The 17,461-nt window shown below is 40.3% G+C and overlaps 1 protein-coding gene across 10 annotated transcripts in view; it reads left to right on the forward strand.

The window, feature by feature from the left end:
• The first annotated feature begins 334 nt into the window (after positions 1–334).
• ABCC9 (ATP binding cassette subfamily C member 9) overlaps positions 335–17,461 on the forward strand; it is a 77,200-nt gene continuing 60,073 nt past the window's right edge. For 8 of the 10 annotated variants that reach the window (XM_074586833.1, XM_074586851.1, XM_074586859.1 and 5 more), the window contains exons 1-6: positions 343–510; positions 8,581–8,749; positions 11,429–11,570; positions 11,943–12,064; positions 13,051–13,217; positions 13,911–14,153. In XM_074586833.1, the coding sequence (XP_074442934.1) occupies positions 8,605–8,749; positions 11,429–11,570; positions 11,943–12,064; positions 13,051–13,217; positions 13,911–14,153 (819 nt within the window). In that variant the 5' untranslated portion in view covers positions 343–510; positions 8,581–8,604. Of the gene's footprint in view, positions 511–6,926; positions 7,002–8,580; positions 8,750–11,428; positions 11,571–11,942; positions 12,065–13,050; positions 13,218–13,910; positions 14,154–17,461 lie in introns of all 10 variants that reach the window. The other 2 variants (XM_074586838.1, XM_074586846.1) reach the window with 2 other exon arrangements.

The following is a 17,461-nucleotide window of genomic DNA, read 5'->3' on the forward strand; positions in this document are numbered from 1 at the left end:
GACGTGCAAAATTATGTTGTCAAATTCAAATTATCCAAGATTAATATGGAAGAATTCAAAAGCTGAATCTCTGCAAGCCTGCCAAAAGTTAGACTACCTTGTCTAAATCAATTACTTCAGAATAACCATCTGCTAATAGTCTGTGCGCTGTAACTCAGCCTCTTGGCATCTTACTACTCCAGTGAGGGAAAAATGAAAATAAAAGCAAGCAGAAGAAATCCCAGGGGACTGTAGCTTCAGGAGGCGAAAAATTGGTGCTTTTTGCTTGCCTGTCTCTTCCCAGTTTCCTGCCCCCTTCAGCGTATGAGAAAGACAAGAAGAGTTTGTGCACTTTGGAAACTCGATAGGAGGCAGCAGCTGATCTTCCCATCACCAGCCTAAAAATAATCCACTCCAGGGTTTGGAGCGGCTTCACTAAGTGGAGGAAAATCCTGCCATCGGGATGATATTGATCACATAGCACAACCGAGTGACAATTTGGGTTGGTATTTTGTGTTTGTGTTTACAAAGGTAAGCTGCAGAGTTTGATCTAACATTCAGCAACCAAACGGGGCATGCGATGACCCTCCCCCATTATCTCCCACTAACCACCTCCTCCTCCTTCCCTTTATATCTGTGGGACAGGGCTGCTCCTTGTTCTTTCCTGGGATTACAACTCCAATCTCTTTTTTTCCTTTTCCTTTGCCATTCGCAGGCATTCTCAGCCTTTACCGTCCCCTCCTGCTGATGTTTTCTTTGCTGCTGTTCACAGGGTTACGTTTCTTTTTTTAAACTGTCCTGTCTTGGCATGTGAAGTCGAAGGTTTTACAGCAGGCAGTGTAGCACGCTGATGTTGGAAATCGCATTGTGTTAAGAAGCTTACCAAAAAGGAAAAAAGCAATGCATTAGATGCGTGTGAGACTGCTGCAGATGTTTGTGTGAAATGCTTTTCAGCGCCAGCAGCCTGTTTAGCACCACTGCCGTTGTGATTCTCTCGGTGTTCGGAGCCTGATCCAAAAACCTACCGAAGTCAATGGGATTCTTTGCATTGACTTCAGTAGCATTTGGATCAGGCTGCTGGTATATGCCAGTTAGTAGTGCGGATGCTGACAAGTCTCAGAGGTAGTTCATCACCTTAAGGCCCGAGGTAACTGGGACAGCCAGGAAGCAGGGGCTATCTAGAATAGGTGGTCACAGCTTAAATAGGAATAAAAAGGAAAGCGATTGTTTTGTACAGGATCATTTTTGATAAAATAGATTTTAAAGGGGCAGCACTTTTTGCCATTACCTTAGTGGAACTCTTTGCAAATAATGCATAGACTGTAGATCACATAGACTGTATGATGTCCAGGGCTTTTAGGAAGGTAAGAAGAACAAACTAGTGGGTTTATAGCTGGAAAGAAAAATGATTCAGAGCACTAACCTCAAATCTGTGGCAAAACTGAGTTAGGCCTTCCATTGTGCTTATCCGAACCTATAAATTCGTAATTTGACCTTCGTTAAAATTTTCTCTGTGAAATTCGAGGAAAGACAAATCCTTGCTTTTGTAATGACTTAATTATTCAGAAGATAAGAACTAAGTAGTTTTGTAAAACCATGTACTTTCTCCATTCTGCGTCTGTATGCATACACATGTCTATATATATGTGTATAGATATACATGTATATGTGCATATATGGGCATATAATGCACATTATATGTAAGACCCAAAAAAAAAAAAGAATCTGAACCGAGACCCAGGTATGCTTTATAAAATTATATATTTTAATTAGGAAGTGCAGCTATTGACTTTATTTTATTTTTTTTAAATATAGCAAGAGAACTACTGAAATAAATGTTTTTCAAAATGTCCTTATTTCCCCCAAACAAGGTCCACCTGAGGAGTGTATTTATACTCTTTTGTTTATAGTCATAAGTATCTTGCAGAGCATGCTGAACAGAATGATAATTCAGGTAAGATGAAACTCTTGAATATGAAGACTTTTAAGTGCACTTTAAAAGACCCTAAGGTAATTAAAATGTCTTTCATAAGAATTCTTACAGTTTTGCACTTGGGGAGGATGTTCTCATCGTTTTCATGGAAATTTAAATTATCTGCTATTTTCCCATTGTCTTCTTCACAACTGCTTATGGAAAATATATCTCAGGAACTGGCTTGGTGCCCTGAGAATCCCCATTTATGCTTGTTAAAATGAGATTTGTAAGTGTTGGGTTCAATGCTACATCATATTAATGTTTACAACTTTGGCCTTTTTTTTTTTCTTCCAAAAACCATTTTCTTATTCAGAGTGAATATTTTTTTCTGGAACCTCTTTTGTACTGATTTCTGTTTATTATATTATGACAATGTCAGTACACCTTAACCCAAAATCAGAAAGTCGCAACTTGCCAGTGATGGGGGTTTTAGGGTGAACATTTAAATGGTTAAAGGACGTAAGTTTTTTTAGCTGTTTCATTACAGGATGATATACTGTTCAGATAGTTCACATCCTCATTAAAGTAAGCCAACAGGGAATTGGATTCCCAAGTGATGTAAAGGACAACTGAAACTTGCCTTCCACTGGCACCATCATGGGCCCGTCCTCCTGATTGTTCTTTCCATTCCCCTCCTCTGTGAAGTTTTGCTTGTGCCTTTAGCCTGTAGCTGCCTGTTCAGCAAAGGCTATTTTCAAAGGGAGAAAGAAAAAATACGTCTGAAAATTTCTGTCCAGTTCTAGAGTTTGTAAAGACTGAAGTTAAAGTGAGAAATTTGTCAATAACTTTGAAGGACAAAGGCCTTCCAGCCTACAAGTGTTAAAATGAAAAACTACCTGGTATTTGGCAGCCCTGTTAGGGTGCTGAATGTGGCTGGTACCTTCCGATACCATGTCCTTTTTATTGGAAGATCTTGATCATGTCACTGCATTTGCTCTGACTGAAATGCTAGGTTAAACCTAGTATCCTTGGCAACCTTATTATAAAGTTTAAAATTCCTGCTGTAATAAGTAGTGACGCAAATATATTATGATGTACTCACTTTGGTGTAATCACCCCACTATAATTTCTTGTCCTACTATTCAACAGGAAGGGAAATTATCTCTGGGAAATACATTTTTTTGTAGTGACTACGAATGGCATTGTCTTCTTAAATGAGTGTATGACGATCTCAACACTTGTTCTGAAAGACTGCTACTACCTGCTGAGAAATAGTGGTCAATAACTTCAGATGACCAACAAATTTCAAAACAACTTGCTACCCTTTCATCTGTTCTCTCCTGAATATTCATGTTTAGGTTATGAATTTGTGGGGGCAGTCAGACTGCTCCCATTTTTTGCAGACATTGCTGTTCACTAGACAAAGCCATCTGCCTGTAAAGAAGCCTTCAGCTCCAGAGACTACAGCCTGAACATGAGCTTAGAGAAAGCGTCTTGGCAATCCATATGAGAAGAAGAAGCCTTTGCTTTCCAGTGAATATCCCTTTCACATAGATAAAGATTAGCTAAGAAGCTAGTGGGCATTTCTGAGCTGTTACACCCCATGGCTCATGGGTCCCGCATGAGCTAACTTTGAAATTGAAGTATGGCAGCTGCAACAACTCAGCACCTACCTCAAGCTTGCTGTGAGCAGGGCTTCTTATCTTGGGAACAGCACCCTGGTGATACAAGACCATTAACTCTAAGACTGAGCTAACTCTAAGACTGAGCCTACACGTGGCTCCCCATTAGCCAGTGTAGGCTATGGCAAAGCAGGCAGCTGCCTCCAGCAGGGGACTGCTGAAGATGATAAAACCACCTGGCTTTGCTGCTTAATTCGCCTATGTACAGTTTCAGGAAGCCCAGCTTTGTGCTGCTGCTGGTGTTACTGAGGAAGGGCCCTTGGCAGGTGTAAGAGGGCAACTGCTGCTAAGGAATGTGATAACCTCTCGGAGTCGCAGCAATCACTGCTTTTCTTCAGCCCTCGACAACAGAAGTCTCGTCAACTCCCCTTGTGTGGCTCTGCAGCCCAGTTTTTCCTCTTTGATCTCTCCTTGCGTACTTACTGTGGCCTAAAAAGTCTGCCTCCTCCTCTTTGGTAAAGAGAAAATCACCTTTGGCTACACTGTGGGAAACCTTGAGTCAGCTCTCGAGGTTTCCAGCTTGCTTGTATTCCAGCTTGCTTAAGGCTAATTCAAAGGTCTTCAGCACGGCTGTTCGCTATAGGGTTAGACTGTTGTCCAGTGTGGTCAGCATTCTGTCTTTGGCCATGATCAACAGCTGGTGCTCGGGAAAAACAGAAAAAGTCTTCAGCGTATTTAATTATGTACTTGTACAATGCTCAGTGCTGAGTGAAACAAACAGCATTTCCTCGCATAGGCAAGATACCTCTCTACAGACCTAGTTCTGACTGAAGCCCCAGACTGGCTTACTAGAAGAATTAAAGCAATGGAAGAAGAGTTTAGTTATTGCTAACGGAACCGAATTTGTTCAGTGATCAGTCATAAAAGTCTTCCATCTTCCTTTCTAAATCCAGTTGCAGTTTTGATGAGTTACAACAGTAAGCACAACTGCAATTCTTCATGGTTTCTCTAAATGTGTTGCTCTTCCATTTCATGTTTTCATGAAATGAAATCTTCTGGCTTTACAGAAGAAGAGGGAATAGTGCCTTTTCACTCTGCCTTTCATTGGTTATTTGCAGTCAAGATCTTTGCTAGCATGGGATCTGAGTGTGAGCGCCAGAAATTTTGCCGTTATATTGTCAAATTTTCCTTCGAAGAAGACTGAAAGTTACAGTTTCCGTGGATGAGAAATTTAATCTGGAAACCTGTCATGGTCCAACCCCTGTTAACTTTGGTGGAGGTGCGCAAGCATTGTTGTGAAACGCCCCATACTGTCTAGAGAAATCAAGGACTTGTTCTTCTGCCTTAGGGGCTTTTCTTTCTATCCTTCTTTGGAAATGAACGCAGCTTGTTAAACCTTGAGGCCAATGAAAATGAGCTGCTGGAGGCATGCCCTGATGCAGCAGAAAGTAATGGCTAATTTCAGCTTCGAACCAAGTGGGAGTCTCACTCTCATTGACTGTAAATGCAAAGCGTCCTCCCTTACATGTCACTAAAGTTTCATCCAATATATTTTCCCTATCTGTGAAAACTAGAGCAAAGAAGTAGAAAATACATGACATGCTTTACGCCTGAGGTCACGGGCCTGTGCATCAGTGCATCTCCAGAGCCTCCTATGTATGTAAGTTTTCTGAAAAACAGAGCGAGGTCCAGTGGTTTGATTCACATGGGCAGAACTGCGGATGGTCTATCGGATCTACCTTCTGCACCAGAAACGGATGGGAGGGGAATGATGAGGTGGTTTCTTGCTCCCTGTGAGGCACGCCGGAAATAAAATTATTTCTTAGAGCTCAAATGTACTGCAGTGTGTATTTTCATATGCCACTCTTGAAGATGCAGAGAACTACCAGCAGCCTGTCTGTCTAAACACCAGAAAGTGTCTATGAAAGTTGGCTTACATCAACAGGTGCAGAGCATGAGTCCTCCACTTCCAGTCACAGTTCATTTCTAGCACACCGGTGATGGACAAATGGATGGAAGAAAGGAAACAAGGGAGGAAGGAAGGATCACTGGACTATTAATGCTTCCACAGTTCTTACCTCTTCTATTCCCTATCGGTGCCATACTGCACTAGACGTGTGTCCTGAAGTGGGTGCTGCTAAAAAGGGAAGTTCTATCTGGTGAGCATTTTATGAGACCAAATCATAAGCTGCATTGGGTCAACACAGCATCATGACACTGATCAGAATGATAGATTTGAAGCCTGTGGAGGGTTAATGAAAATGGTCACCGGATGTGCTGATTAATGATGAATTGTTTTCTGGTTTAAAATCTTGGGAGTTTATTGTCAATTACCCTATCTTATTTCATTAGCAATGCAATCTTTTTTATTTTCTGGGTTTTTTTTTTTTTTACTAACTAACCAACCTAGGCTCATTGATTTTCTCTCTCATTTTAAGAGAAGACAATTAAATTCTACCTCTTTTTTGAAACTGACCTGTAACAAAAATATTGTGAATAGACTGCTTATACCTACACTTCGAAATTATCATCAGTATGATGGGCACTGCTCTTTACATCACTATTAACCAGATTCTTTCCTTGGCCCTGCCAACATGCTAAGGACAGTTGGTTTCAAGAGTGTGTTATTGGACATACTGCATCACAAAACTAGGCACAGCACAGATTCTTGTGAAGATTCAGATGTGATTCTTGAAAGATTCGTCTTTTTCGAGAGCTTTTAGAGACTATTGTTTGAAGCGCACTATGAAACCTCTGCAAACTGATGGCACGTCCTAGCTAGCGGATAGCACTCTCCATGCAGTTAATAATCCTTTCTTCCACAGGACCGTCTACTGCCTATATTCCATTTCCCTTCTGGAAAACTGGAAAAACAACAGTTCCCTTAGCTTCTCTTGGACATGATTTTAATCCTTTCTCCCAGATTTATTTTTGAGTAGAAGCCAAAAGCTACACTGGAAGTCAGTGGTTCAGTGTTCATTTGAACCCAGGATCCTCCTGCCTTTCGGTACCAATCCAACCACTAGACCACAACAGCATCTTACGCTGTCTCAGAAAAAAGTCCTCTTTGTGGGAAAGGGAGGAAAATTCCCAGCAGAACTCCCTTGGACTTCTGACCTTCGATAAAAATGAGGAAACAACAGTTTTGATTTTCAAGAGATTATCATTACTATTACGTTTCTCTTAAAGGAGACATGTCAAGCTTTTACGAACTAAAAACAAACATTCTCTGTGTAGTTTTTTGAAAAGTTCCATATTTGTTTTGCTAATAACTCCTCAGTCTATTCAGACAGAATTCATATTAACATAATGTTTCTTTTGTGTTACTAGTCATACGCATTCAGTAATATACTTTTACATAAATATAAAATGATAGAATGATAGTGGTCATATCACTCTATTCATTATAGAGAATGGGCCAAACTGTCCATCAAATTGTGTTCTACTGAAGATTGAGCGGGTTGCCTGTCAACTTTTTCACCCCAGTAAGTACACGCATGCATTTTTGCAGGGTGTGACCCACCGTATGACTCTGAGTTATGCTTAAATCCTGGCAAACCTCAGCCCATACATTGCTGATATGTTTGGAAAAGGGACTGGATTTATCGCATTCTTTTCAATGAAACTCTGTTACAAATGTCACCGATGTATTTCAGTATGGGTTGTGCTTTTCAGGTCCAGCAAAAAGTTAGTTAAAAGAAAAACGGGGGTTTAGCAGAGGTTCAAAGTGCCTCTTTGAACTCTGTATTCTTTTGAAGGTCTGTGTTTCTGCTCTGTGTAAGGGAGTACTTCAGTGGTTTATGCTTACCTTGTTACGCTTACCTTGTTTAAACAACTACGCTCATAGAACTCAGCTAAACTATTTGAGACAAGAAGGAAAGCCTTTTTATCCCCATTCAACTAACTTTTTTTAAACTCTCTTCATGCATTTTTTGCATGTCTATATTGTTCTGATTCTGCCAAAGTCATTAATGCCAATGTTGTTGCAGAAAGATGCATTCAGCAAAGTATACATATCCTTTGCTGAATCAAAGATGGTTTTTTTCCAGTTTAGTATGTAAAATTTAGAAAACATATGTGAGCAAATGAGTTTACACAACCTATTCTACAGCTCTATGTTGCTGTGTACAAGCCTTGGGCGAAGAAATCCACAAGGAAACATTTTGGTTGCAATCCTCTTTCATCTTCTTATAAAGACGAATGAATAAATAAACAATGTACAGGTTGATGAAAACCAGAAGCTGGCCATGACTCTGGGTCGTACTACGGCCCACACTCTGCAAGCACGAACGCATGAGCTTATCTTGGCACACAAAGATAATCTCATAAGAAATCATGGAGGTCAGAGAACTGCTTAGTTGAGGCTAAGCACGTGCATAAGGATTTGCAGGATCAAGCAAAAATGCTGATTTACTGCCTTCAATACAGCCTACTTAGAATGAGAGTTTGGCAATTATCTGTAATGACTATTGTATATGACCATTCTTCTATGGAACAATGAAGAAATATGAAATATCAGTGAATGTAAAGCTGGCAAATCACAAATATCAAAGGTTCAGAGATTGCACTGAGAATGTAGTGCAAAAAATCATATGAACGGGGATATTGGCTCATCAAAGAAGCAGTAATACACGGGAATCAGCTTATGTGCATTTGAGTTTTCTTCTGAGAAATGGAAATAATTTTTTTTCAAAACTTTCCAGTTCTTTCTCTATATTCTCATAGAGCATTTGCAGCATAACATCTGTGCACATAGTGAACACTGGAAGACATAGCATAGTGTAGTTAATAAATAGTATTTATAATAAATAGTAAATATAAATAAATAAAAATAATATTAACTAAATATAAATAATATTTATTTAATATAAACACAGCCTTCATTCTCATGTGCTTATATGTGACGGAGCCCAAAAGAATTTTCAGAATACAACTGAATTATTCTCTGTGGGTTGTTCAAAGAGGTCCTTCAGACCTCTCTCTGTATCTCTTTATTTAATTTGTTTTGTGTTTGGCTAAAAGGAACGCTAGCAGTCCTGGTCATCAACTGTGCTCTCTTTTTAGTCGTAGTCAGACCTTCTGGAGGCGATGAGGCTCGCATTTTGTGGTAACGACAATGCTTCAGCCTATAACATCAGTGCTGGTGTCCTAAGAAATGTCTGCTTTGTGGATGCCCTCAACTTGGTTCCCCATGTCTTCTTGCTATTTATCACCTTCCCAATTTTGTTCATCGGTGAGTTATTCAATGGAGCCGCGCAATCCTACAAACACTTAAGCATGTATTTATACTCAGTCATGTTTATATGTGCTTGGAGGCCTGTGGTGCAAACTACTGGATGCTTTGCATTTATTAATTTTTAAATAGCAGAGACAGAATGGCTTGACCCAGAGGACATGACGCCAACCCACTTGAAATGTTGGGTATTTTAGATATAAATCTGAACTAAACAGCATGAAAAATGGATGAGAACCAGAGAAATCATATCCAAATGCTTTGAAACTTCTCTCTGGAGAAGTTTTCTTCAGATTTGAAATTGGCAACTTGCAACCTTTGCTATAATTAGATATTAGAAGACTTAGGGCAGTGGGTCTGAATTCCCTTCAAGTCACGTGTATTTCAGAGAATGTCCAAAATGTGCAACATGGATCTAAGGCTAGGAGAAGACTACTTTCAAAACAGAATAATTACTTTTTTTGCCAAAAGAGCTGTCAAACTGTGGCATTCTAACTGGTCGTAGAAGATAAAGACACTGAAGAACCATCAAAAGGCAGTAAGTATTAATAAAAATAAATATTCTCCTGACAACAGCAGGAGAAATGGCATGCCAGTTCTTCCATGTTGCCTTCCTGGTGTCATGTGTATACATAGTAATACATTTCTTCCACGAGGAAGATTTGAATTTGGGACCACATCCGAACTGGAGTTTTAAGAACTTCCATTGTGCAAAAAAACTCTCAAGTGACTGACCAAGTAACAGGCTACAGGAAGCTGTAGGCTAAGACACCTCGGTACCTACAATCAAAGGTATAACAAGATCCAGTGACTGAAAACTAATTAAGCAAGGGAATAAAAAACAGGTTCTAACAAAAGAATAACTAAAGACTGGGAAAACCCCAAGGGTTATGGAGAACCCTCTCCAACAGCGCTGGATCTTTACATCAGTGCTGGCTCTTTCTTTGAGATGAGATGCAAGTCATCCGTGAACTAGAGGGCTTTCTGCAGAAGAGTTTGATGGAAACTCAATGCAAGGTCTGAGGGCAGAGAAAATATTTTACAACATTCTGTGTTATGCATCAAGTGGTAGCAGGCTGCTTTAATTTTTTTACAGGTATTAGCCGATTGATTTTGAAATAGTATTGCAGCCACTGAAAATTCCCTCTATTTTTTTAACAATGTTAGGAAAAAAACATAATAGCTGAAATTATATGGTATGTATATACGTATGTATGTATGTAATTCTTGTGTTTTCTATTTTCTACCTTGATTATCAGGACAAATAGTTTTTGAGCAGAGCATTAAAAGCCAACTGGAGTCCACAGTATTGACTGACTCCAGAAAACGAAAATTGATGATGAACCGTGTTTGTGCAGATGTGTGGGCAAAGAGGAAATAAAAAGGAAAAGCAGCTTGGGAGAGACAAAGATAGGAGCGAGGTCAAAGAAAGCCACATTAGATCAGGAAAATCTCAGGAAACTATAGAAAATGCTGGAGACAGATATGGGGAAGAGAGAATATTTTGTTCCTGCAGTACTTTGCATATTAAACAAGGATGAAATGGTGAAATCCTGACAGTTTCCAAGAAAGGATCAACCCGGACACTGGCTTATGTGTTTCTAAGTCACCTCTAGTCACGATGAGATGCTGCATCCTTTTGTGTCAAAAGCATATCCTGCATTTTAAACTCAGTTGGTTTTGTTTTCTTTTGTTTTGTTTCTTTACTTCCCTGAAATGCGCTGTTCTTGGGATTCTCTACGGGTCAGGAAGTCTGGTCAGGGAATTTCAGGTGTTGTCTTACAGTAAGAGGGACGCGTACAACCATTTGGGCTGACTGACTCAGGACAGCCCTGTACCGGGGTGGGAAGGGACAGAAGGCAAAGCAACACGCCAGGACAAGAGTCGCCATCCTGGTCAGTCCCCAGCTCCCCCCAGCACTCTCTCATCCCTCAGGTCCTTGGTGTCCCGCTTCTGGCCAGGTTGCTGGCCTCAGAGACAATCTTGCCTGAAAAGGATAGGAGCCATCTGAGGTGATGACATGGAAATAGGCTCCAAGATGAATTTGTTGATTAAATCAGCCGAGTCCTGGTGCTGTGCTGGAAGCTTTAATGTGCCAGGAATGTACAGGGCAAGGAGGCTGGGCTGTGCCTGCCTGAGGAGCGGAGACTGGGAAATTGTCGCTCAGTATCCCCTGAGACAGCGCTCCCCACTAGGCCTGAGACAGAGAAAATAAATTTTATTGGTTTGAAGTAAATATGTCTCTTTGAGGCCTCATTGGAGGATTTAACTTTTATATCAGTTGAAAACTTTGCCCACTCTTGTCTGTGACTGGGAAAGACACAACGATGCCATCACTTAAGATCTGTTAGTCTCTGTTGTGTGAGGGTGAGACTGAGATGTTTCGTTTGGTTTTGTCATCTTCATTCTTGGCCAGGGACCTCTTCTCTTTGTGATTGTGGGAAATCTGCTGTCCTGTTGTCTACAGGGTTAGATCAAAATTAGGGGGGGCCTACATGGCAGCTCAGATACTCCTGGGTCATTTTATTAGTAACAACAGCCCCCATAGTCTCGCGGGGGTTTTGTGTTGATTCTATATTATTAAGTGTGACATATGGATTAGAATAAGGAATTGATAATGAGATCATTCACTGGCTGGCTCTATGATAACCTTCCTCTTTCGTTACTATTATTTCCCAGGCTGGGGAAGCCAAAGCTCCAAAGTCCAAATTCACCACAATACCTGGCTGCACTTCCCTGGACACAACCTGCGGTGGATCCTGACATTCACCCTCCTGTTTGTACATGTGTGTGAAATAGCAGAGGGCATAGTTTCTGATACGTAAGTGATGGCGTTTGGTGGATAACCAAGCTAATTGCATTCGTCATTGTATAGTGTTAATGTGTGATGGGCTGGCTAGTAAGGAGTTTTTCCCCAAAAAAGGGGGGGAACTGTCTGCAGTTTTCACGAACTGTCTGCATTTTAATGGGATGAAGGTGAAATGCTCGTTCTTAGAACTTTGTTATTCTCCTCTCAAGCTATAACAGCAAGTAAATATTGACAAAAGTTAAAGCATTCACATAAGAAAAAATATTTTTCTGTCTCTAGGAAAGTCGTATTTGTCCTCTTAAGCAGATTTGCAGAACAGTTAGGAATGTAACAATGGTGAAATAAGACACCAAAGTCACTAATTTATACCTTACTGATTTTCAGACAAATGAAATCTCGCCATCTGCATCTCTTTCTACCAGCTATAATGGGATTTGTGGCTGCCACTGTATCCATAGTCTATTACCATAATATTGAAACATCTAACTTCCCAAAGTTACTGTTGGGTAAGTCTAAGTCTGATATTTATGTACTCTTACAAGACCCAGTAGTTTAGCCAAAGTCAGCTTGCGTAGATTGAAGAGGATGGTGAAATGTGTGAGAATATTAAAAGAGAGAGGAACGATTCTCTGCTTTTAGAACTAGCATTATTGTTGGAGTTATTGCGCCTTTTGTAAGGTACACACCGAAAAATACTTTTTTAAAATGATCACAAAATAAGTTGTATTTCTCGCATGAGCTTGCAGGTATTTTTTAACACTGCTCATTATCTTGAGGCAAAAACCTGTCTTCATTCAAAAGGGTTATTTTAAAAGGCCGCTTTTAATACTAATCAGATCACAAACTGTCCGTTGCAGTTGATTCTGAGATTACACAGCCTACTGTCTCAGTCAGGAAATGGTCAGAAGAATTTGACTAGACATTGCAGGATAATGTTTCATACAAGCATACTGTCCAACTTACCTATAACTCAACAACCTGAACGAGCTATTAATAGATACAAGCCAGGATGCATGATGTAATTAAACTGTGTGAACTCTTTTTCGAACTGAACACGTTTCCATATGCTCACCTGGGATGCACCCTGCTTTTTCAAAGAGGCAATATGATATTTGTCAAGTTAAGTGGCTTTTACTTCATTTTAGTAACAAAATTGGCCTGCAGATGACCTTCAGTGGACTTGTGTAATTCTGTGAAGACCCACCATTGTGGATCTCTTTGAAGGGTGATGGCCCAGGAAAGAAAACAGCGACTTTGGGAAAGGGAGTACAAAGCGATTCTCTTGAACCTGAGTTTCTGACTTTGCCTGACATCACGCATGACCAGCCTGCAGGCTGGTGATATAGAGGATCATCGTGCTGCATTGCACTGCATTGCCTGCACTGCCATCAAATATTTCTGTTTGAAAGAACTAAAACTTCTGCACCACTGGTGTGATTAATTTTTTTATATTTTTTATTTTTTTAATTATGCATGTGCACCTGTTTTACAGCTCTCTTTCTTTACTGGATAATGGCCTTTGTCACCAAAACGATCAAGCTTGTCAGATACTGCCAGGATGGTGTGCCTTTTTCTCAGCTGCGTTTCTGCATTACTGGAATTATGGTCATTCTCTATGGGCTGCTGATGGCTGTGGAGATCAACGTCATTCGAGTTAGGGTACGTGGTTTCTTTATCAGGATCTCTAAAAAATATGAACAGTATCTTGGGGATGAAGATGGGATTTTAGTCCCAGTAACTCTGGCTTGTGTCAAGTTCAGGCTCAAGTTTAGCGTAGCCGTAAATGCCTGGTTAATTCTATAGAAATCAGTGGGACCTGGCACCTCCTTAAAATGTATGTCCTTGATGGGTCCCCTGGACTTGGTGTGTATGTGCGCCTGCATATATGTATACACACAGAGGGCACATACGTATTTGTATAGATAGATATACATGCGTATTTGTGCATGTAAGGGTGTATGTGTGTGCATATGTAATCCATGCTGTATATGCTATGTTAATGCACATAAGCTATACGTGTAGTGAATGTAGAAGTTAGCATACATTCTTACCCATGATAATTTAAAATCTAATTATATCCTAAGAATTCTTTTTTGTTGGTGGTCAGGTAGAGGTAGGTGGTACTGATAGGCTATAGAGCTGTGTCCTTATCCTGTATTGCTCGATTTCTCACCAGTTACACTGTCAAAATGGAAATGCTCCTATTTCCATACAAATTTATATTTAAATTCAATGTATAATTACCTTTAAATGCAGATTTGACACTGTAGTTGTGTTATACATAACTTCTACTAAAAATTACCATTAATAAGATAATTCCTGAGCACATTCTATCTCTTTTCTCCTCTCCAGAGGTATGTATTTTTCATGAACCCTCAGAAAGTAAAGCCACCAGAGGATCTACAGGACCTGGGGGTGAGGTTCCTGCAGCCATTTGTGAATTTGCTCTCAAAGGCGACTTACTGGTGGATGAATACTCTTATTATATCTGCTCACAAGAAACCTGTGGACCTGAAGGCGATCGGAAAGCTCCCGATTGCAATGAGAGCACTGACAAATTACGTTTGTCTCAAGGAAGCATATGAGGAACAAAAGGTAACCAAAGATGCTCATGTCACTCTTTGGCCTTAGAAACTATAGCATCAGTTTGAATGGTTCCTGCTTATATGATATCCTAGTTTTATAAATTTTTAACTTAGGACTGTTTGTTCCAAGGTGAAACTTGGCTTAGAAAGTTCCAATCCAATGGTTATTGTTTGGTTTTAAGTGAATTTACAGCCGGGGAGAGTTGCCAGATTGAGAGCAACTGGAAACTAAAACCATAACAGACTGATCACTTGCTAGATTTCATTTTAAAAGTGAAAGCTTTGTTTAAGTCTTAGCTACTCATAACAGCATCTTAAATTAGAAGGCATTCTGTCCATAGTTTCAGCTGGAAACACTCATCTTCATTTTTTTTTCTCCAGAAAGAGAAATAGCCAAAAACACACGTCAAGAATAGCCAAAACACTGGTGTCTTGACAGTGTTTTACTCACCAATCCAAAACAGCAGCCCAAAACAGGCTGCTATGAAGAAAATTAACTTCATCCCAGCCAAACACACTACAAAAACCACGGTTAGGCAAACTCACTGGGTAGGGCAGGAGTTTCTGCATGCATTTAGGCAAAACTGTGATGTTTCATTTGTGCTTGAAGATGGCGATTTCTGACAAAAGAAGAAAGGTTCTGTTTTGCAGAAAGGAGGAAGGATTTGAGAGACTGCCTCCCTGGGTTGTACATACGTATCAAATCTCAAGTATAAGCAGAGAGAATACAGGCATTCAGAGGCCGCTTATGGAAAATGTAGCACGTAGTACAAAAATCATATAAATCCTGCTCCTGCACACACCAGGTAAACGTGTTGCCACACGGTGTATGGGTGAGAACTTCAACGCGAGGGGAAGCCGGGAGGAGCAGCGATCTGCTCCCAGCAGCTGCAGGAGCTGCAGGCTCCTTTCTGTGCCTTCTGAAATGAAACCATAATCCGTACAATTGTTTCTATTTGAATAGTTGCTTCTCTTTCCTTCTGTAGTCGATGCTTGCAGACACTAAGGGACCAAGACCCTTCTGCTGCTTTAAGCAGAAAACTACTGAGTCATTGGAACTGAGCTTTTCACAGCAAAGGAGAAGTGCATCCCCTAGGCCAGCTCCTTAAAGAAGCATTCAGAGCCTAAATCCTACTTAAAGAGACCAAAGAGTCTTAGGCACCTACATGCCCCAAGGGTCTGTGTCTCGGTGCCATTCTTAACGCCAGGCGTGATGACTGGGTGCAAGCATTTGTCTGTCTCTCATTTACATCTGCAGATACTGTGTGTGCCTGCACAAATATGCTGTTCAGATGCCAAAAGGCACGTTCAGAGTGCTGTTGCCCATGTGTGTGAATGCAAACTTTCAGCGGGTAGCTTCTCTCGGTGGGCATCATGCACGAATGAAGACTTGCATAATGTACCCATGCAGCTACACGCGCCTACGTTTATAAACCTGGCTTACACCAGATATTTCGGTTTCCGTAGCTGTTTAAAGCCTTGAGATTACCACAGCCTCTAGTGCGCTTGTGCTAATATTCGAAAACAGGCTGTAACCCTAAAGTAAACTGATACTTTGTAGATAAAGTTAAAGTAAACCAAAGGGCTAAAGCCAGTCCAAAGAGCCAGGCAGTGGAACTTTTCTGCGGTTCACTCCCACGGAAAAATGCATTGCCTTGTGCGTGGTTGGGCCAGAAAACAGAATTAGGAAAATTCTTCAGGCTGGAGCGTGGTCTGCGATCTGGGAGAGATGATATGTCACTGTCTCTGCTACCAGGGTGTCTTTGACGCTAATCTTGCGCAGCTGGTGAGGGGAGACCCCCCAGCATCCTCTGAATTAAGTGGGGTTACCCCTGCCTGTGCCTGGAGATAGCTGATCTCAGCTGTGCTCCATGGCCCTGCAGAAAGCAAGTTTCTCTTCCTTTCCAAACCCTTCTTATTGCTCCTTGATGAAAGATGCTGAACATGACCGTGAATATTCTGTATTGTAAAATTCCATTGAGACAGCTCATGTGACGTTGTCTTGCTATCCCTTCTACGTGCTATGAACATTTAAATCAGCTGAGGTTCTCTACCAGATAATAGCATGCGGGAATTGAGTCACGTTAAATTTTGATGACTGTTTTCTCAGAATGACTGTTTTCCACACGTGTGTCCCAAGCATACAGGAGTGTAAACTAGAGGGTCTGAGATTAACTTTTTATGGCTGCTATGTTCTGCTAAAATAGCATATTGCCAGTTGTGTAACTATGAAGTCTGTGAACATGGGGTTCAACCTTTTCTTGTTTTCTTTGATGTCAGCGGACAACTCCTGAAATCCATATTCAGCTATGTAGACAGAATTCTTCTGGCTCCTAGCATATAAAGGTTTGCTCACTGACACATGAGACCTAAGCTAACACTTCTCAGTGACAAATCTGAATTCGCTGTTCTGTTCTAGGTAATTTTACATTTTCAAATGTTCACCAAGCCGTTCTTAGCATTATGAATACATTCGCTACTCGAAATTCTGTAGTTATAAGTAATTTTTTCAAAGCATCAAGTAATTTAATTTTCATTTCACTTTCATGCTACGTGTTATTTTACAGAATTTTGAAGCCAGTTACCAATAATTCTATTACAATATCAAGTAATATAAACCAACACGATACAAGGCTAAACAACTGGTGATCGACATTCTAATTGGCTATTAGTCTGGTCGTCGTTACTGCAAAAGACATTCCAACTCTTACAGTAAGACATAGGTCACTTGTTACTGGTTTTATAGGTTGTTTGTGTTTGGCAACACAGCGTAACACAGCATAGCATAAGAAAACAACACAGCATATGTTCTTTCAAATTAGAATACACTATAAAACTACACGTAAAACAAGCTTTTTTGATAATTAAGCTTACTTATATATGCTGTTTGATTTTTCTTCCGAAACAAAGTATTGCCAAAACCCCATATTCCAATTGGCTTTCCTCATCTCATTGTTTCCTGCCATCAGTAAATATTCTAAAAGATAGGACATGCTATATTTGCTTGCTTTTCTGAACAGTCTCCTATAGAAACAGAAATACCTCATCTTACAGTATTTTTATTGTACCTTTCTAAGAATCCTGAGGAAATTCTAACTGTGGATAGGAAGGTTGCTTCTGCAGAATAACCAGTGATGCACATCATGCACATAGGGTTAGACCCATGACCTTAAATTCAGATATTCTCTTTAATATACATTCACAGTTCCTACTATATTAATGGACATTTTGGCTGAAGATAAAGAATTCTCTAATAAGTTTAAGAAGATAAAGAAGTCCTTAATGATATGCAATGAAGCTCTCACAGCCAAATTTTTG

The sequence above is a fragment of the Larus michahellis genome, chromosome 1 (genome assembly GCF_964199755.1).
Source record: "Larus michahellis chromosome 1, bLarMic1.1, whole genome shotgun sequence".
Taxonomy (NCBI): Eukaryota; Metazoa; Chordata; class Aves; order Charadriiformes; family Laridae; genus Larus; species Larus michahellis.